Genomic DNA, 21,773 nt, shown 5'->3' on the forward strand with positions numbered 1-21,773 from the left:
GCCAGTCTTTCATTTGTCGATGTGAACTGTGCAACCACACCCTTGACTTTGAGAATCTCCTTCCAGTCTTTCGCTGATCTGCACGGGATTTTGCAACTTATGATTTCGTTGTATCTTTTTTTCCCACTGTTTAAACTTTAACGTGGACAAATATTGTTCATCTTGAAGGGCACTATCACCGCTCTAATGTTTTCTAAACAGTTTACGAACACTGTGTATACGAAGTACAATTGGCTGGATACTAAGTGCAGATAATTTGGGAAAGAAAAGTCACATTCCTCTGTGGGGAATCGAACCACAAACCTCTCACTGCTGGGCGAGTGCTCTGCCATTAAGCTCCAGAAACATATTTTCCAACCTTAGAACAATACGGTTAGAAAATTAGACTGAACGGGACTGCGCAATAGACAATTCAATAAGGCTTTCTCACGCAAAGTGGTGGTTCGATTCCCCACACAGGCATGTGAGTTTTCTTTCCGAAATCATCTTCGCTTGATATCCAGTCAATCGTACTTTGTATAATAAGCGGAGAGGTTCACAACTTTATGTTCTTCCCTATACATAGCAACTTCTTAAATATATTTATTATATATTATGATATAAAATTATATCAAACAATATTATATATTATATCCGAAATTATATTCAAACTTCGATATAATGAACGATTAGACAGGGTGCATAGCTAACAGCTGACACCGCAATTTACCGGCTAACCGTTGATCCTAGAGGTATTTTTCCAGTTAGTATTCTAATCACGCGTAGAACTCAGAAGCATCATTCATGTTGCAAGGGATTGTATAGCTATCAAAATAAAAAAATATATATATGGACATCTTGTGGTGGAAAACCCAATAAGAAAGTTGTTGTCTTGTCTTTCTTGATACCAACAAAAAATCTACGTTTCTGAGTGCAATATTGGCTGAGATATGTGAATTAAAAAAATGAAGAAAAATTTGGGAAAAACAGCATAAATTAACAGAAAATATTTTAGCCTCATTTATGTTGTTTTTCTCAATTTTATTCCATTTTTTGAATTCAAATATCTCAGTAAATATTGCACTTAGAAACGTGGAATTTCTTTTTTTTCCTTAAAAGAGACAGGGCAACTACTTTCTAATTGAGCTTTTGAGAACAGGGTGTCTGTATAAAAAGTTGATGCTTTTATTTTAATAACTGTACAACCCCTTGCAATATGAATTACATATCTGACTATCGCACGTTATCTGGATACTTTTTCTAATTGAAAGTATGTCTCTACAATCAATGGTTTGCCAGTTGTTTCCCTGTATATTTGAAAGAATATAAATCCGCGAAAAAAAACCAATCTGTACACTTTTTATGAATTTATTTCTTCTATGCAATCGGAAAATAATAGTTATATGCGAGTCAGGTCTATACTTATCTATTATTGCATTTCTATATACGGTAAAACGACGAACTATTTAAAAATTAGTAAAGAAGACTCGTTCGAATACTTATTTTAAAGTTTCTGTTTCTCAATGATGCAACGCCCATTCGCGTGAGAAAGCATTTCTTGGACCCACGCGAACCTAAGTAATGGTGTTCTTTAGCTTTACCCATAAAATCCGGTTTTAATAGACCACAGCTTCCGACATTACACGATTTCCTTCCTGCCGCAGCCAGGAAAACGCTCCATGAAATCAGATTATCCTCACAAACATTATGCTTCGATATTTTCTTTCAATGGCCTACACACGGACTGCATATCAGTTAAGGTGAAGCCATTCTGAGCCACAGTTCAGGTACATCAATTACTTGTGCAGAGTAAATTCACGCGAGCTTCACTGCTGCCAGTCAGAAATGAATATCATCGTCATATTATATGTGTTACATAATTTTTTATTACGGCTTTAGTTGATATTCTTTTTTTTTCCCGTGAAATACTTCATAATGAGTTGAAGTGTTTTGATGTTTAATGTCACGCAGAATATGTTTTAGTATGCACGTCTTGTGACCACACATGTCTATGTACATAAAAAATGATGTTTGCGATGAATTTGGAGTTTTCGCTGTTTTCCATCGATGTGAACAAATACCATAACAATTCTGTTAGGGTGGATTCACATCTACAGACACTCATCGTGTCATGTTAGACATGGCAAACATTCTTTAATATAAAAATGTGTCTTCGCCTGCGCAGACACGATATGATAGATATGAATACGTACATTGGTTTTATAAGTTAAAGAATTTTTGCCGTATCTGATACGACACGGTGAGTGTCTGTAGATATGAATCCACCCTTATTCTAAAACTTTTATGGAGATGTTATCGATGTTAATATAGGGTGGTTTCGAAAGAGACGGGTCAAAGTTTATGAGGCGTTAGAACACAAAGAGACAATAATTTTTTTGTATTGCGATGGGTTGCATGGCCGGAAATGAATAGGGGGGGGGCAGCAAGTATCAGTTTCACTGATATAAAATTATCATTTTTCATATAACATCAGTATCCGCAACTTGAACCAATACTGACCAAATTTAACAGGTGGAAAAATGGGAGACATTATTTTTCTGTAATTGAATGCATTGTCGGAAATGATATATGAAGGAGCTAGAGGGCGAGATAGTCGGAATTTTTAATTGTCGAAACGTGTTCGTTTCGCCATCTCTCTAGAATCATTCTTTCATATCAACCCCAAAAAAAAGATTGTCTTGATGCGTTCTAACCACCTCGGTTCTCCAAGTTTGGTTCATCTTTTTTAAAACACGAAATTTAGGTTGGCCTACATATCAATTTTTTTAGATTGTTAAACCAACACCATCTATAGAAGAAGTCCTCCGCGCGAAGCTCGTGACGTCACTGAAGAAGGTAATCTCACCTGTAGCCATTGGATATAGCAGGTCGACGCGTGCGCCATCTTTACCCTTTTTTGTAATATAGCCAATGGCTATAGGTGAGATGAACTTCTTCAGTGACGTCACGAGCTTCGCGCGGAGGTCTTCTGTTATAGACGGTGTTGGTTAAACCAGTTTATGTCCTTCAAATGCATTTGAAATTGATATGTATCTCACATTAACACGAGTGAGTGTGTTACTACAAAATAATAATAAAAAATTTAAGAATTTATGTATCATTAAAATTAGTTTAATTTCGTAATATTTATTGTGAAATACATGCTTATTCGAGACATGCATCAGGCATATGCGCAGTAATCACATCAAAAATCCTGGTGATGATCGTAGTAAAATATATATCTATTCTGATAAAAGAGAAAAATCTTACCTGGGATTTAACTACCATCTAATATAATATAGATTTAAAATCCAAAATAGTCAATAAATGACGTTTCCTTGTCGTTGATATTGGCAATTGGTGCTATGAAAACGTGAATATTTAATTATACGTCTAGTTGATGCTCTCTCGAACGTAGATAAACGACATCGACAACTTTCTCTTTCATTATCACTGTCCTCAAGATTATGAGCAATTAATTAATAGATTAACGGAATTGATACATGATATTTTTCATGCAACATAATCGAAAGGTTTTATCGAAAGAAAAGCTGATATCATTGCTACCCTTGTGATTCACGCGACATCAAGTTCAAAGATGATTACATAGTGCAATCGATTGAATCGCGGGAAACATTTTAACCGGCAATGCTTGCAAACTAATTTTAATTTTAATCTACTCCACCCATTTGTCGTAGCTAAATTATTCGCATTTTTGAATCTGACTTGTTCCACAATCAACAATGCTCGAGAAGCGACAGGCCACGTCGAAATTTACTAATCTGTCTTGCTTAAGTCGAGAGCTTGACGCTCTCAAATGAAATCCTTCGGATTATTTATTAGAGCGTGAGACGCCTAAAGTGGACATAAATCTTCTCGTGGAAGCGGAGAGAAGATCGAAAAGAGGAAGTGTAAGCATTGAAAAGAAATCTTACTTATAATCACCTACTGGCAATTGAAAAGCAGAAAGAAATGACGAAGGTTGCTTCGATTCGACAATTGAAACACATTTGGACAAGTGCCAGTTCTTCTGAAAAATCCAGGAGGTCAGTCGTTGATTTTACGGAATTCAGCTTATAGAAGACGATAGAAAAAAAAACGAAGAAAGAGAGAAATAGCGCATGAGAGGATTGAAATTGTTTCCACGCTGCGTCTTTGCTGAATCCCCTGTTTTTTGAGAATTGAAAACATTCCTTCCACAAGGTGAAATGAGAAAAAAGAAAGAAGCATGAATACCATCTTCAGTGTCCGCTTCATGAAAACCTGCTCAGAATGCAGAAGAGAGACCGACACGGTCTCGAGAAATTTTCTGTTGCACGAAATTTATTTTCTGTCAAGAATTACACTTGAGCAAAAGCATTTGCTAGGTTTGATGTTATCTGGTACGTTGACTACAAATAACAGAAGAAACGTTTAGAATATATGATTCGAAAGGGAAAACTATACATATATATATATCTGTCACGTGGTTTTGATTTGCAAATTCTGTCGCTATAATATCGAGCTAAAGAAATTCCGAAGAACCAGAAAATGAAGAATTAAGCATTGTGTGATAACGGTTTTTACTTGAATTTTGCAATCAAATCTTTCATCAAAATATTTTTTAAAAAATGCTTTCAATTGAGTTTTGTTCCTCCAAAGTGTTTTACTCGAGAAGTCGCGTGAAACAAATAATTGAACTTATATATTTAATTCAATATACCGTAACACACGGGCCTGCATTGTTTTTGAGAGTTTATTCGGAAAAAACCCATGCTCTAGGCATAGCAAATATGTGAAATGATTTTTTAAAGTGATGTTGATGTATTCTAAGATGATGTGTAAAAACAGGTGTTGCCATAAAAAGCCATCACATTTTTAAAAACATTTATGAGATTTTAAAATTGGTGCGAAGTAACCCATAGGGGCGGGTTATTTTGCACCCCCTTATACTGTATATTGGTTATTTCTTATCAAGACAATGTTTTGGAGCACCGTTGAACCACTCAAAATTTATTGTGTTACCACATAGTATACCGACAGGGAATGGATTTTATTGGTCTTGAACGGAAAAAAATGATCAAATAAATACAAATACAACGGCACAACAGGCAAAATGCCCAGCGAGGTGCATGGGGTCAGACATTGCCCCCCCCCCCAGCATCAAAAGTGGAGTGGGCAGATCTGATGTATATGTATGTATATGAATTTCCATCATCATCATCGTGGCCCCCCAGCAATAATGACCTTGCCCCCCCCCCCCAGACTTCCAAGTCTATCTCCGCCTATGACGAGGTGGCTGAGAAAAAGATGCCCATAATGAAGAAAAGTGCAACTCGTCTCATTTAACAAATAACAAAAGCAACTAATACGAATGAAATTTGGTATTATTTTATCAAAAATGAAGAAACAAGCGATAATCAATCATTTTGAACGTAATAAGATTAATATTAAGCTGAATTAAACCTAAAACGAAGCAAAAAAATATATACTTTGGGGTTGCTTTACATTTCTTTTAGGGTGGAGAAATGCAGCAAAGTTTTACTCAAAACATTATCATAGAATTACTATCGAGCATAACATGATAGATAATAATTTTGAATTACAATTTTATATAGGCCGGATTTAAAATACAGAATTAGTTTCTACATATAAATAAACATCATTTACTTTCTAATTAAGTCATTTTTTCACATCCTAATCCAACTTTTTACTGACAGGAATTCCAGGCGAAATCGCAGGTTTCCTGGCGAAATTAGCACAGGTATGTTTAGTAAACGATATCCAAAATAGCGGATGCATCACTAACTCAAATACTGAGTTGACCGAAAATGTCTCATGTAGAGAAAAGTCAAAACCGTTTGGAAATTTTCATTTGAATAGCTGCTAGGCAACGATGAATCTTTTTTCAGGATTGGTGCAAAGTTACCCCTCTAGGTACCAAGTAGCCCCGAATTAGGGTACTGTATATTTTACGAATATGAATGGAAATAGATATAATTAAGCTATACGGATTTAATTAGATTTTAATACTATATAATTGAATATATTAATTAATTTTAGAATTTTTCATGAAGTAATATCACTTACGCTGTATAACTACAGTAACTTCCCTAACGGACACTTTTCTGATCTTGAGTCCAGTGGAATAGGTCTTTAATGTATTTCACTTCCCATTAGCGGACATTCTCGATAGCGGACAGTAATGTGTGTGTGAATGTTTTATCTTCTTTTCACACTTCTTCAATTTATTGATTTATAATGAAGAGAAGAAAGGTTATAAATTTTTCCATATTTATCACACTTCCCAACTTTATTTGAAAATTATGCATAATCGCCTGTAAAAGTGATAAATATAGTGAAATTTAATCAAATTTTCTTTATCGAGACGATTGGTAACTATGCATAACCACCAATGTATCATTTTTAAAGTACATTTTTAACATTAAAATATACGTTTAAGAACCAATTGCGACCGAAGTCCAGCGTCGTATAAATGTGAAAGTCGTTTAAACGTATACGTATATATCGTACCTCCCAATTAACAGACAAAATTCTTGGTCCCATGGTTGTCCGTTATCGAAAGGTTCTACTGTATTATTTTAATTACCCATATGCTGTGAGTGAATTGAGGAACTTGAGGCAATATTAGCTGCTTTTCCCTTAGAAGCTGGGATTTCAACTACTGTTTGTGTTATATAGCATAGTTTATCTGCACCATAAATTCATAGACCACTTTCAAACTGCCAACGCCGTTGCATTGCTGATTTCGTAAGTGGTGTTGAGCTGTTGAGCTAGATGTATTTGATCCTTTACTGTGTTAGGAATTGCCGAAATTCAACATTCGAGCCGAAGCACGGCGAGACCGAGTCCAGCCCAACTGACACCGGTGGAAAATAACTTGAGGGGTGACACATGCGAGCAGTATTATTGGCCGTGGAGTCATGAATAATGGTTTTCAGCGTTGCAGAACGTTGTTCAATTAACAGCATTCGTGTGCGGTGATTTCCTCTCTTGTATCGCCACTGGAATTAATACGAACGTGGATTTCGGGATTGGCTTACAAAAGACCGACTAATGTGGAGAGGAAGTTGACATAACTGTTCTCACCAACTGCGGATATTCGCATCAGTTGGCAAACGGAACGATCCGTTGTATCACACTGACCTGCGACAGTCAAGTTATATTTAGTTTTGTACTATATTCGCACAAGAGCGCTCACTATATTCGTTTTGATTAGACGCGTTGTAGACCCAGCTGTTTCCAGTTAAGGTTTATTATGCATTTCTAATCGCTATAGTCACTATGTATAAAACAGATATTAGATTTCAAACAACTTTCATTCTCAACTACTTCGATTCAAATAAAGAAATTAATGTATTGCAATTCATTATTCCCATTGCGTAGGTACAGGGTGTCCTATGAATTTGTAAATAGTTTAAAAATTCACAAAAATTGAAGAAATTTGTACATTTGGATGCGGTTTGAGAGAAAGTTATTCTCACACGAAACGGGATTTTTTTAGGGAAAAAAATAGCTGAACTTTTTGTTGAAAGAGGGCGTTTTACGGAAGTAAATCAGAGTCCTATAAAACGCAGAGTGTACAATTAGTAGTTCATACATATTTCTGAGTTTTCCTATTACATAAGGTTCCCATTGTGATGTTGACATAAGTGGATAAAACATTATTAGTGAAGTTGTTTTATCTCGGCCACGAATCGCTGACTGAAGCTTTGCGAGCGTTTCGGGCACAGAAGAGATTGGAGAAAGGTTCAGGTCCAAACGCTATTACTGGATTTTCGTTCAGCGCCCTCTATCTACAAAAATGTGAACTAACTTTTTGTCTAGCAAAAAACACACACACCCTCTTCGTGAGAATAATTTTCACAATCAGCATTCGAATATACCAATTCTTTCAATTTTTATGAATTTTTAGACTAATACCCTTTATATCGAAATGTATTACAATTTTATATATATTACCCTGTTAATTTATATGGATCCCCTTGATCAAATTATTCAATTGTCACAAAATCTTTAACACATTACTGTAAATTCATAAATAAATGAATCTCAGTAAGCAGCAACGGATCACAAAAAATATTTTTATGGAATTCTACTGGCAAAGTATGAAATCCGTCATTCTATGGAATGCCTGGTCATTTCAGGCAAAGTATGAAATACCGGTTTTTTATTCCATACTTTTTTTAGCCTAGGCATTCTATAGAATGCCAAAACACAATCAGGCAAAAAGTATGAAATTCTTCATCTATAAAACAAACACTATCAAAATTTTCATTAGATAAGCCGCAGCATACCAAATGCGCCAAATAAAATAAGAGACTTTTGTTAAATTATAAATTTCAATGGATTTTTGATGAATGATACGTTTTATTCCCTTCCGGAAAAGTTTCCTTTTGGCTTTCGTGAGTCCGGATTTGGTGAGAAGCGAAATAAAGTATCAAATTTTCTCGTCGAATTCGAATTTCACACAATTTTCCTCAATTTCTCCCGGAAACTTTTCCCTTTGTTTCTCGTGAGAAGGAATCTGTCGAGAGGCGATATGATATATCAGAATTTCGTCAAATTAAAATTAATTCGTCAAAAAAATATCACAACTGAATTTAAGCCGGTAATTTCTTTTGGAACTTCAAATCTGAAACGGACCACAGATTTTGATCCCTCAACAGATCCCTTTTCACGAGAATGAACGGGGAAACATTTCCGGAAAAAAAGACGAAAATTGTGTGAAATTTGAATTTGAAAAATCTAATATTTTATATTTCCCCTCAACAAATCCCAGCTACGAATGGAAATATTTCCGAGAAAAATTGTGTGAAATTTTAATTTGACGAAAATCTAATAATTTATATCACCCCTTAACTGATTAGCCTAATCTTAACTTAATTAGCCCTTAACTGATTCCTTCTCACGACAAACAAAGGGAAACGTTTCCTTCAGAAATTGAGAGAATTTGTGTGAAATTCGAATTCGACGAGGAAATCTGATATTTAATTTGGCTCCTCAACAAATCCGGACACACGAAAGCCAAAATAAACTTTTCTAAAGAAAAAACATCATTTATTAAAAATCCGTTAAAATTTGTAATTTTAACAAATATCTCTTATTTTATTTGGTGGATTTGGTATCCTGCGGCTTATCTAATGAAAATTTTGACAATGTTTGTTCTATAAATGAAGAATTTCATAATTTGCCCGATTCTCTTTTGGTATTCTATGAAATGCCAAGGCAAAGTATAGAATAAAACCGGTATTTCACCCTTTGCCTGAAACGACTAGACATTGTATAGAATTCCTAGGCATAGGTACCTACTATAGAATGGTGGGGATTTCATACTTCGCCGGTAACGTAATCATACTGAAAAAAAAAATAGTTGCTATAAACCAAAAGAATACTTTTCATTTTTTTTAATTAAAGCAAAAACAATAAGTGAAGAAAAGATGATGTTTCCGGGAAAAACAGCCGTGTTCTTCGAAACTTCAAACGTTTTATCTCCACTGCGGAACACATCATCAATGGAGATAAATGCAGATACAACCAAATATACTGGTTGCCAGAGATAACTGACTTATCGAGATAATCTCAGTTATCTCTGGATAGCCGCGAGAAATTCTAATAAACTACTCTTCTCGTATCCACCAAAGTTGTTCATGACAGCCGCGAAACGTTTCTAATTGAAATAGCCCGTGATAGCCTTATCAGTTTTTCAGCCCGGTATAATTGTCTTACAGCAGGGTAGGCACAAATCGAGAAAATAAAATTAGGCACCAGCCGGATTTCTTAAGAGCCAATTATTTTGCTTCGAAAAACATGGCCAAAACAGATTCTTTTTTTTTACTTGTCTTGGGATTTGGTGACCATTTCCGTGTTAGATGAAATCGATTCTGAAAATTTGTGTTGCCCTCACAGACTTCAATTCAGTAATGACACATGGAAAATTATACAGAATGATTACATAATTCCCCATGCCGCATTTTACTGGTGAACCGTTGAACCTAGAGGAATACTTCCAATTAGAAAAATTATCCAAAAAGCGTGTAGAATTCAAGTACGCCTTTGATGTTGCAAGGGGTTGTAAACTTATTAAAATAAAAAAAATAACTTTTTATACAGACAACCTGTCATCAAAAACCAAATTAGAAAGTTGTTGTCGTTGTCTCTCCCGAGACCAACAAAACAAATTCCACGTTTCTAAGTGCAATATCAGCTGAGATATTATATATAGAGTTCATAACACGGAAGAAATTCGGGGGAAAAACATAATTAAATGTGTGGGAATCCCCGTTTTATATATCCGCATTTAACGCTGTTCTTTCCCGAATTTTTCCTCCGTCCTTCGAGTTCGAATATCTCTGTGAATATTTCGCTTAGAAACATGGCATTTTTTTTGTTGGCATCAGGAGACACAGGGCAACAACTTTCTAATTGGTAGTTAGAGCACAGGGGGAACGTATAAAAATTTAGTTTTTCATTTTGTTACACACTGTATGTTCACTCTCAAAACTAGTGCAGGGTAATTTTTGAACGCCTGTTGTGTGAGCAGTTTTTAAATTGGAATCATACCTCTGCTACTGACGGTTGTTAAATAAGGGCGTGCGCTTACAGTACACCCTGTATATTACGGTAAATGATCGAAGGCTGGTAAAAGAACGAAATATGCTTGTAAACATTTTCATTTCGGACTTTTAACAAGTCAAAGCCCGTTTTTAATGAATCAATTAACCATCGTGAAATTATTAGTTTCTGACGCTAGTTAATTAATTAATAATTATGATCATTTAATAGGCCTTCGTTAAAAATTGCCTTTACAGTTTGGAGTAAATTCATTAATTTTTTTGAACAGAATGAATACTTTATATCAATTAATTAATTATATAATGATAATTATTACTCACTTAACGTCATGAACGGATAATTTCATGATGGTTGATTTATTCATTAAAAACGTGTTTTGACTTGGTAAATTCCGAAATCAAAACGTTTACAAGCGAATTTTTGGCTTTCACCAACTTGCTTTGGTAAAACCTAGGTTTATCACTCTCCGGGCTTTTACCGTGACATACAGGATGAACTAGACCCGTTCTACCAAACGAAAGGGGGGGGGGGATGATAAACGAGCACAAGTGGAACATGAAACACCCTACCTACCCTGTGCCATCTCAAACCGGCTTGGAATTATGGTGGATAATCGATAATGAAAAAAAAATGCGTCAAGTCTGTAAAAATCCTAATTTGTGAAGTTTCTGAGAAATCACAAAAAATGGGCATTTACTTGGAAAGAACAAAGAAATCCCATAGAATATCTGGAATCCCATAGAATATCTGGAATCCCATAGAATATCTGGAATCCCATAGAATATCTGGAATCCCATAGAATATCTGAGTTAGAATATCTGGAATCCCATAGAATATCTGGAATCCCATAGAATATCTGAGTTAGAATATCTGGAATCCCATAGAATATCTGGGTTAGAATATCTGGAATCCCATAGAATATCTGGGTTAGAATATCTGGAATCCCATAGAATATCTGGGTTAGAATATCTGGAATCCCATAGAATATCTGGGTTAGAATATCTGGATCTAATATGTCGAGCCATAGGCGTTAAAAAAATTCACGAAATTCAAAATCGAATTGTCGCTAAAGTTTCTAATCGCCACCTCCAGAAACACCCGTTTAGCAACAATCGGTCAAATTTACCAAAACCTTGTCCAGTGTACCAGCTTTACGAAAGAGTCTACAATAAACCATACCGGTGTTCTGGTTCAGGAGAAATTTAGCCTTTTGTTCGCAAATGCATCACTGAAATCAACGTTTGTCGAAGTAGATATTCAACGATAATTCTCGGAATTGGCGGTTACAGATTTTGGCGAGAATTTGATTTTGCAGAAAATATATCCCATAAGGTGCCACACCACCTCTATCAGGATATCTCTATTTAACGGCGAGCTGTAAGCGCAATGAGAGTTTGGCGAAGTGGAAAATCAAATTATCGCTAAAATGTACTAAAATATCTACGTACTTCTATAAACGCTAATTTGAGTATATTGCAAACAAAATGATAAATTTCTCCTGAACCAGAACACTGATGGATTTTTTGCAGCCTCTTTCAAAAGCTCATACAATGGACAAGTTTTTAGTAAATTTGACCGATTGTTGCTAGAAGGGTGTTTGCGGAGATAGAGATTAAAATTTTTTTCGACAATTCGATTTTGAAGTTTGCCAATCTTTTAACGCTTGTAGATCACTATGGTGCAGATATTCTGATAAAAATATTGTCACACGCACATTATGGGATTTTCCTATTCTTTCCAAATAAATGCTTAGCTTGCGCGTAGGTTCTTCAGAAACTTCACAAATCAGGATTTTTTCTCAGACTTTCGAGATAAGACAGGGTTGGTATGGTGCTTCATGTTCTACTTGGACTCGTCTATCACCCCCTTTCGTTTGAAAGAACAGATTACGTTCACCCTGTATATAGCCACCAATTCCAATTTTTTCAGTCGCCATCTCGCTCTTGGGATTCGTCAAACCTTGTCCAACAGTACTTTCAGCTGTACTAACTCAATAAAAAACCTTACGTTTTATGATTTATATAGTAAGTGAAGATTTTCTGTGAAACGTATATAATCCATATTTATCAGAGAAAAAGTTAAATTTGAAAAAAAACTGTTATATAAATAAATAAATAAATATATATATATATATTTTCTTTATTTTCAACATATCGCAAACTTTAGTAGTAGTGCATGTCAAATGGCTTATAGGGTGCACAGGAAAGTCCATTTATCCTGGAATAACTCACGAATCGTTGATCCTAGAAGCACACTTCGAATCGGAAAAAGTATCCAAATAACGTGCAGACCTGAGATATACGCCATTCATAGTGCAAGGAGTTTTATAGTTATTGAAAAAAAACCCCACATATTTATTTGATCACCCTGTCCTAAAAAACCCAGTTAGAGAATGTTGTTGTCCTTTCACTTTTGAGCCAAACGAAAAATTCCACGTTTAGAAGTGCAATATTCGCTTAGATATTTGAATTCGAAAATCGCTGAAAATGAGGGAAAGAACAGCATATAACGCGCAGAGTGAGCTTTTCTGTTAGTGTTTATACGGTTCTTTCCTTTATTTTCAGCGATTTTCGAATTCAAACATCTAAGCGAATATTGCAATTAAAACACGGAATGTTTTTGTTGGACTCGGGAGAGACAGGCCAACAACTTTCTAATCGGGTTTTTGACATGGATACGTCTTTTAAATCATCTAACGTTACTGGGAGCATTCGCAAAAAGTTGCGTGACGAAATTCTTTAAACGATCATATCTCAGAAAGTACAAAACGCAAATCAAAAGCAATGGTATCATCAGATGCATATGACAAACGTGCATCCAATGATATTACTCCGGTTTCAATGTCTTTTCCCGTCTGGGCACTAGTCCCGCTGCTCTGATTCATTACAAAAACTGTTTTCCACTTTATCTCGAGCAGTTCACAACGGAAATAGACGACATTGGTATCGTTTGTTAGCTATTCCAAAGACAAAGCCGATGATAATCGCGCGGTAATGATAACGATCTACCACGCGATTCAAGGCAGAAAAAATTTATTCACGTCATCAAAACTTGCGGCCGTGTCTATGACACAGTCAATCCCCCATTTTTTTTATGACAGTGTGACCAAATAAAAAAATAATTATTTCATTTTTTAAAGACTATACAACCCTTTGTAATATGAATGAATTATCTACACGTTAATTTAAGGTCTAGACGTTATTCGAATACTTTTTCCAATTTGAATTATGCTTGTAGTACCAACGGTTCGCGGTTTATTCCAGGATAAAGGGATTTTCCTGGAACTTTCCTATGGACCCTGTATATGTAGAGTACAGAGTGCTCTAAAATGCTATGTACAATTTCAACTGAATTATGTTCAAATCGTATTCATCAACTATCATCAGCCTGTATATTCAGATGCAATTAGGAAACAGGTAAGGGTATTTCATAGGATTCATAAGATGTACGACTTTTGTTTGGATATTTATCCTCGGTCTTGCTCAAAAGTCAGAAAAATTGCAACGAGTGATAATCGAAAATTCGTGAAAAGGTAAACGAAATAATTTATTCCCTATCGCATAATCAGCTTTTAGAAACTAAAGTAAATTGCTTGTTGGATGTTGTCCACTGAAGTGTTACTTGAATGCTTAATGACGAGTGTAATGAGGGATTAATCGAAGAGGAGAAGCAAGGTAACTTGCTTTAATACGATCTATGACACTAACAGATAGCTGGATTTTTGTACGAAGCAAACTTTGAAATCCTTCTTTTGGTGGCAATTTGGACTAGCTAATAAGTTATGTTTTTAGCGCTTCAGTCCAGGCTATTGATCTTCGTACGTTTCACGCATGACTCCAAATTGCGGTTTTAATGTTTATTCTAATGAGCAACCCAATAATATACCTTAATCCCTCTCTGAAGTCAGTAACGACAATGAGATTAAGTTCTCGCAGGCGAAATGAAAAGCTTGTCTTCCGAATGATTTTGCAATGGATATATATATATATATGCCGCTGTGGTGGTCGAGTGGTTATAGTGCGGACTCGTGATGCGAGGATCCGGGTTCGAACCCCACAGTGGTGGTCGGCTGAAGTTGGTTTTCTGTGGTTCCCAACTTCAAGGCGCAAATGCGAGCCGATCTCCCCGTTAAAAAGTCTCGCCACAGAGAGCAACAGTCCTACAACGGTAAATCATTCACCCATAACACTTCACTCATAGTTAGAAAAACTGGGGACAGCACTACACATAACAAGCATTACACAGAAACAAAACTTTACGTCAGGTTGCACTACACGTACACGCACATTCCCGCATGTACCGATTCGTTGGGGGGTTCCGCGGGGGGGGTGCATTTGGGGTGTAGCAGTAGTAGGTAGGGACTCCAAAAAATGGCTCGGGGATCGATGATGTTCTTAAGTCAGCCACCTCGTTGGGCAATTTGCCTGTTGTGGCGTTGTATTTGTATTTGTATTTGTATATATATATATTATGTATCTCATTACAAATTATATTCTAGAAATAAAAGATTTTATCCCTGTGACGCTCAACAATGTCAATATTTGCTATCGATAGGGCAAAGAAAACAAAACACATATAAATCCAGTGTAAAAAATTATCATTATTTTTTAATGAAAGAAGAATGTAATCCACATTAGAAAGATTAGGTCATCTATAGTGTAATACTTTTTATACACAGGAAGACAACATTTTTGAAATTGAACATTCATTAATTTTTTTACAAATTTTTCACACAATTGAATGCAATATTTGTAACACTTATAGTCGGACGATATGTCTATAAAAACTTCTAAACCAATCATAAATTATGAGAGTCTCTAAAAACCTGGATCGAAATATGTATGTAACTCTACAACGATATACTGGCAAGTGAGATATACATATTGTCAACTAAATATTTATCAGATTTCTAATCCTATTATGCCATAGAGTACTCTGTAAGTATAATTTTCTTTTACAGTGATACCTCGGTTTTCGTCGATAATCCGTTCGAAAACAATCGGCGAAATCCGAAACTGACAAAAACCGAGGTAATTATTTCCCCATATGAATCAATGTAAATAGAATTAATTCGTTCTAGACACTCCGAAATAATACCAAAAACACATTTTATAGAGAAGAAATATAGTGTTTAATATATTTAAAAAACCGCACCTTCACCGTGCTTAGTAACACTGCGTGTGCCAGTGTCTCTTGAATTTTTCGAACCTGCCTCCGCTGGCCTTAAAATCACTAAGTACACTAGCACTTGTCCCAGGCATTTTCTTAATGAGATCGGCCTACAACAGTCTGGCCTTTTCACACATGATGGCCTCCGAAATAGAATCACCATCTAGCTGTTTTTGATTGACCCAAATTAATAATAACTGTTCGACATCTTCAATTGTTTGCGATCTCTGCTTCGTTTGCACATTCACGCCTTTTCACTACATTAGCCTTCTTTATTGCTTCCTTTTTTCGCCACAATGGAACTTATCGTGAATGGTGACTTCTTGTGAGTGCGGCCGATTTCAGAAATCTTAATGCCACTCTTGTATTTTTCAATGATTTCCTCCTACAAGTAAATCATGTTCCTGACCTTCTTCTTCAAAGGGCTGCTGTCTCTGGAAAACTTCTTTGGCCACATGGAATTATTTGGCTAGACGTGGGATGATGATCACATAACGAGAAACGCCACCGCACTGAGCAGGAGAACGAAAATTAGCAGATAGGTCACGTGGCCACGCCGACGAAAACCGAGACAAATTTTTTGCGGAAATAATCGTGGAAAACCGAAACCGACGATAACTGAAGTCAACGAAAACCGAGGCATTGCTGTACTTGTTTTTTTAGTGGATTTCTTAGATCAAAATAATCAAAATAACCTAAATCTCCCTTTTTTATAGTTATTCTTCAAAATAGTTTTCACACAGTAACGAAATCGTAAGTTTGAAGATCTGTTTTTAAAGTAAAACATGCATGTGCAATCTCATAAAAAAGAGATCGTTGCGTTAATATTGGATTTCTCTATTTTTAAAATTGTTTGAATATCTGCCAGTGAGGTAAGTTTCTTATTTCACTTTCTTCAAATTAACCCATTTTCTAAAGTGTTTCTGAAGTCTATTCTCGGGGTTGTTATAGAACGAAGGAATTAAAATGAAATATATTTTAGTGACATTTCTCTTTTTAGGTTAGAACACAGTTTTTGAACAGGAAAAAAGCATTGCAACAATTTTCAATAGCTTTATTTGTTCTACTGAAACAACCAATCACTAAAATATTGTCAAGATTTTATTTAAATCATAGTCATAACCTTTAGTTTATCAATACTATCCATAGAGTAAAAAAATGATGAACAGCAAAATTATATAAAGAAAATACATTAGTAATTGATAGGAAAGCTAAAAATTAAAAAAAAAATTGAGTAAAATTAAAAATAAATTATGGTATGTATTTGAATGCAGTTGAAACTGCCTTTTTCACTTATTATAATATCTTCATTTTTAACATTCAAAATATTTTCATGTAAAATTCACTTGATTTTTGTATTTGACACCTTTTCGGAAAAATTTAGAGATGAACTGAGGATACCCATAGGAATTTATAAGTTTTTATTTCAATGATATTTTATAGAATTAAGGAGAGAGAGAGAGAGAGAGAGAGAGACATCATCAATTTATAGCAATTGTTGAGTTCTATTAGGTACGAGCCGATTATTTGCTATTATAATTTGTAATACCACGCTCGTTATAGTTTGCGAAATAATAATCATCTTCGAATGTTTAGGATTATATGACCGGAACACTGTGCCGAAATGATTAATTTTCCAAAGGCCCTAAAATTAGTCTCAATGAACTAAATATGTCGCCTGACATTAACCTCATTACCAGAGGATGATCGTGACATATTCCAGAAACGCGCGCTTGTCGACGAAATAAAGTGATGCGAATAGCGTTACAAGTTTCGATTGATTTCGATGTTTTAGTGGAGCAAGAACACATTATGAAGCAAAGCAGCGTCTGGTCAAGTAATTCGGAAAATTAGCGAACTGGAGGAACTTGACCGTTAATGGATGTAAAAGTCAAATGTCACTTTAATTGTATCTTGTATACATATACATAGAAAAATGTACATTATGTTGCAAAATTAATTACTTTTTGTCGAAACTCACCAATACCAGCGCCATAGGCAGCTGAAATATGTAATGTAGTGCATAAACATTGTAAAATATTCATGTTTACATACGAAAAATATTAAAAAAAACATTGATGATGAGAAGATATGGAATTTGAAAGCATTATATGAAAACTGAAAAAAGAATATGAAAATTCAAAACTTCAAAATTGAATTAAATCAAAACCAATGTCTAGGGCTCTCATCGGGGGGAACACCCAGACCAACACCTTCTATAGCAGAAAGCCTACGCGCGAAGCTTTGACGTCACCGAAGTCATCCATTTCACCTGTAGCGATTGGATATAGCAGTCCGCCGTATATGAAATCTTTACCTTTTTTTGCAGTTTATCCAATGACTATAGGTGAAATGAACGACTTCAGTGACGTCACTAGCTTCACGCTGAGGTTTTCTGATGTAAAAGGTGTCGCCCTGACATTGGCTTAAAACAGAACGTTTCTGAGAGCATTTCGAGCCTCGAAAGCCTAAATAAGTGCTCGATTCTCGACGAAAAAGTGAAGTGAGCCAAAATTACCCACATAAAAGGATAGTGGCATTTTTCAGTTTTATTTGTTACTGTTTATTTTGTTTGATGCAAATGTGTTCAATTTTTCCCCCTCTCCAAGTGTAACTGGATTTTTCTGTGTTGTTGGAATGATAAATAAATAAACATTGGCTCAAACTACTGTTTTGTTTTTTAATTAACCTTAAGTTTAAAAAACCTATTTTTTTTATTACATACACATAAGATAGCGTATCGATATTACCGGAACTTGAAAGTGGTAATAATATTGGGTTGATCAGAACGTGAATTTTGAAATTAAAAACAAAAATGAGTCAAAGAGTAGCTCGTTTTTACGGTATTAACATATTCAGTAGAACAATCAATTTTTCTTGAATAAGTATTTTTGTAGTGTGTAATGTTTCAAAAGAATTAAACATACACAATTGAACTGTAAAATGCCTCCCAATGGTCAATATCTAAATCAGTTGAAAGAGGAAGAAGATTTTTAAATCCACAAAAAAAAAAAAAAAAAAAAAAAAAAATCAGCGATATCTTTTCTATATGGTATTCAGTGAAAACTTTCAACAATGTATAAGTATGTAACTTTATTCAATGTATAATAAAATAATATGCAGTTTTTTCATTCTCTACTATGATGCTATAACACATGTGTTTTCACACACACAAGAAGCATTAAATATGAGATATCTTCCCCCGCGTTTCTAAACTTTACATAAATTTCTCTTAAGAACAGAGCAACAATGTCAGCAAATGTCTTCAACGTCTTCACTCGGAATAGATGTTTGTCCATTTCCTGAGAGAGAGAGAGTTTCCTCATCTTGAAAATAACATTCAGATCAGCTTTTACCTCAGGTCAAGATTTCACAAAAATCACCGGGAAACTTTTTTAACCCGATTTTCAAACGAAAATCTGAATTGAATTTCTTCACGAGTGCATTTGATCATTTCTCGAATGTGATTTACTTTCAAAAAATTTTTATTGTTACGTCAACGATGTTATATCAATCCGCTTCATCAAATCGGAAATACTTGAGAAAGACAGTAAAACTCCTGGCATTAGAGATGAGAATTACCCATTTTATATGCATATTTTTTTTAATAACCTATTGCAAAAGAAACCATCATTTGTAAGTTGTTAAACTAAAAATGTCACGCATTCTATTATTTCACTTTCGAAAAATAGGTAAAATCTCAATGAAAACATAACTATAGAGTGTAATCGATGTTTATCAAAAATATGAATTTATCCGAATATATTAATATAAAGTATAATTTTTTTTTTCAAATATGCAACTCTACTGAAAAGTTGTAAGAATACAATGTAATAAATGCTACGTATAAATATAGGAATTTTCCTGGTCGTCTAGTTCAGTGATTTCCAACCTAAAAGTTCTCATGAAATCCTTGAGATTGTACGATATTGTTCTACGGAATCCCAAGAAATTTTGTATATTTATCCAATATACAGGATGTCCTATAAATTTTACGTATGTTCGGGAGTCCAAAAATTCTCCCTCCCAGTGGATAAAAAGTTTCTAACAACCATCTTTTTTATGGGATTTTTTTCCCATTGGGAAATGGGAAATAACATTTATGACACTTTATTCATCGTATATGATTAGAACCAGCTTCTGGGTTAAAAATTCATTGAACAAGTTCCAATAAATTTCAAAAAAGAAATCAAATGTGAAGCAACACAGTATAAAAAGACGGTCAGTTTTGAGCAGGAGAACCTATAATTCCGTAAAGAATGCCAAATGTTTTCCGCTTACTACATGATATATGTTATATGACAAGAGCTGATTTAAAAGCACTCACGTGGGGGTGCGAAGTCTCAAAAATTTCAATGCACACACTCACATACAAGTAATAGTCACACGTGGAAAATTTCTCATATGCTTTACTTTTCGCAAAAGAAAAAAATTGAAGGACAATATTGTTTTTTGTTGAATTTTTTTCATCGCTCAAATGCCCGTAGTCACTGACCGACAAGGCCATTGGTAAAAGAAAACTGCTGAAAAATTACTATTTCTTAGTTGTTTGGTCCTTTGGCTAATAATATTCGGAAAAATCACCAACCGAAACCTCGTATTTGCCTTTTTCGTTGGTGATTTTTCTGAGTAAGAAAGTTTTTTTTGTTCAAACGCTCTTCGGGTTCCAGAGAACCCCACAAAAAAGCTTTCAGCAAAGGAATCCTAAGCTTCCACGGAACACCAGTTGAAAATCTTGTCTGGTTATAACCAATATCAATATCCCATAAAAATATAAAACTCATCTAACCACAATAAAGCTGATGCAATTGAGCGAATAATAGCGCTATTTAAAACCAATGAAAATCTCCTACCAAAAATAGATGAAGATGTTTGAAGAGTATAGGCCCTACAGGAGTGGCTGAAAGGCTTTAGTCTCTTATACTATTACGTTGTTCTAAGAATATCAAATTATAGTGGAAGTACTAACATTGAAATAAATTGAAAGTATCGAGAAGAACAACTTGTTAAAATTTACAGCACCCTCCACTTCATTTATGATTTCTGTTTTCTCTAAAAATGAACTTAATTTTGTTGCAGGAAGTTTGGCAAAGAAAGAGCAGAACTGTACAACGGAGGAGTTCATCGAGTGCCTGACTGCTCTTGAAGCTATAGCAAAGAGAGATGACCTCGCTTTGGCAACTACCCGTGAGGAATTGAACCTTGTCTGCAGGTAAATATTCTTGACGAACTTCATTGAGTTAGAGGGCTTCGGAATCATGTGAGATTCTCAGCAAACCTCTTTTTTTTTCTGCTCTCTAAGAAGTCTTCTAGTTCCATGAAAGAGGAGAAAACTATCGATCGAATGACTGAGACATTTTCGTAAGTTAAATAGAAACCCCCGGAGTTAAAGTTACAAAATATATTTTGCTCCGCGAATATAAAACTTGAATTTTTTATGCGATTCGCTCAGTTTTTTTAACGGTATACTTTGAAATACGGTGAACTCGACTAAAAATATCGATGCTTTGTTAAGTTTGAACTTGATAGACACAAAAATCTTAGTGTATAAATAATTAAAGCACAGATAAGGGGGAATATTTTTGTGAGTCCTCTCCCTGTGTTCAGATATTTTTGATGTAAGTAATTTGATATATCTGAAGTTTACTTTAATTAGCCTGTGCAGTTCAAGTTGATGTCACGGTTATAAAAACAGTCTTTTAAAGATCTTTTCAAAGGTTTTTAACAACTGGCTGTTGCGAAGATGAATTTTTGTGAATTCAACTGTCATTGTGAGGAACCGAACGCACGTCCTTTCCCTTTCAAGGCGTTCACCCGGAAAGTGAAAGAACGTGGGTTCGATTCCCGGCAAAGGCAGTTGAATTTTCTCTCTTTCTAAAAATTCATCTTCGCAACAGCCTGTTGTTAAAAACCTTTGTATGGATAGCGGAGAGTGACGTAATCCTTTCGTAAAGATCTTTTTCTGTAAATTTCAGAAACTGCAGGGAAAAAAAATTCCATGAAGCCCGAGGTTCAATTAGTCATACTGCGATATTTAGATTCACACAGTG

At 35.0% G+C, this 21,773-nt stretch overlaps 1 protein-coding gene across 1 annotated transcript in view; it reads left to right on the forward strand.

Moving 5' to 3' along the window:
* LOC149085473 (uncharacterized) overlaps positions 1 to 21,773 on the forward strand; it is a 58,203-nt gene that overhangs the window by 15,383 nt on the left and 21,047 nt on the right. Inside the window, exon 2 of the mRNA XM_089233490.1 lies at positions 20,803 to 20,935. Coding sequence (XP_089089616.1) covers positions 20,803 to 20,935 — 133 coding nt within the window. The remainder of the gene's footprint in view (positions 1 to 20,802; positions 20,936 to 21,773) is intronic.

Source organism: Pholcus phalangioides, unplaced genomic scaffold, assembly GCF_987345545.1.
Source record: "Pholcus phalangioides strain wild (caught in Gottingen) unplaced genomic scaffold, Ppha-v1.0 ptg000007l_1, whole genome shotgun sequence".
Taxonomy (NCBI): Eukaryota; Metazoa; Arthropoda; class Arachnida; order Araneae; family Pholcidae; genus Pholcus; species Pholcus phalangioides.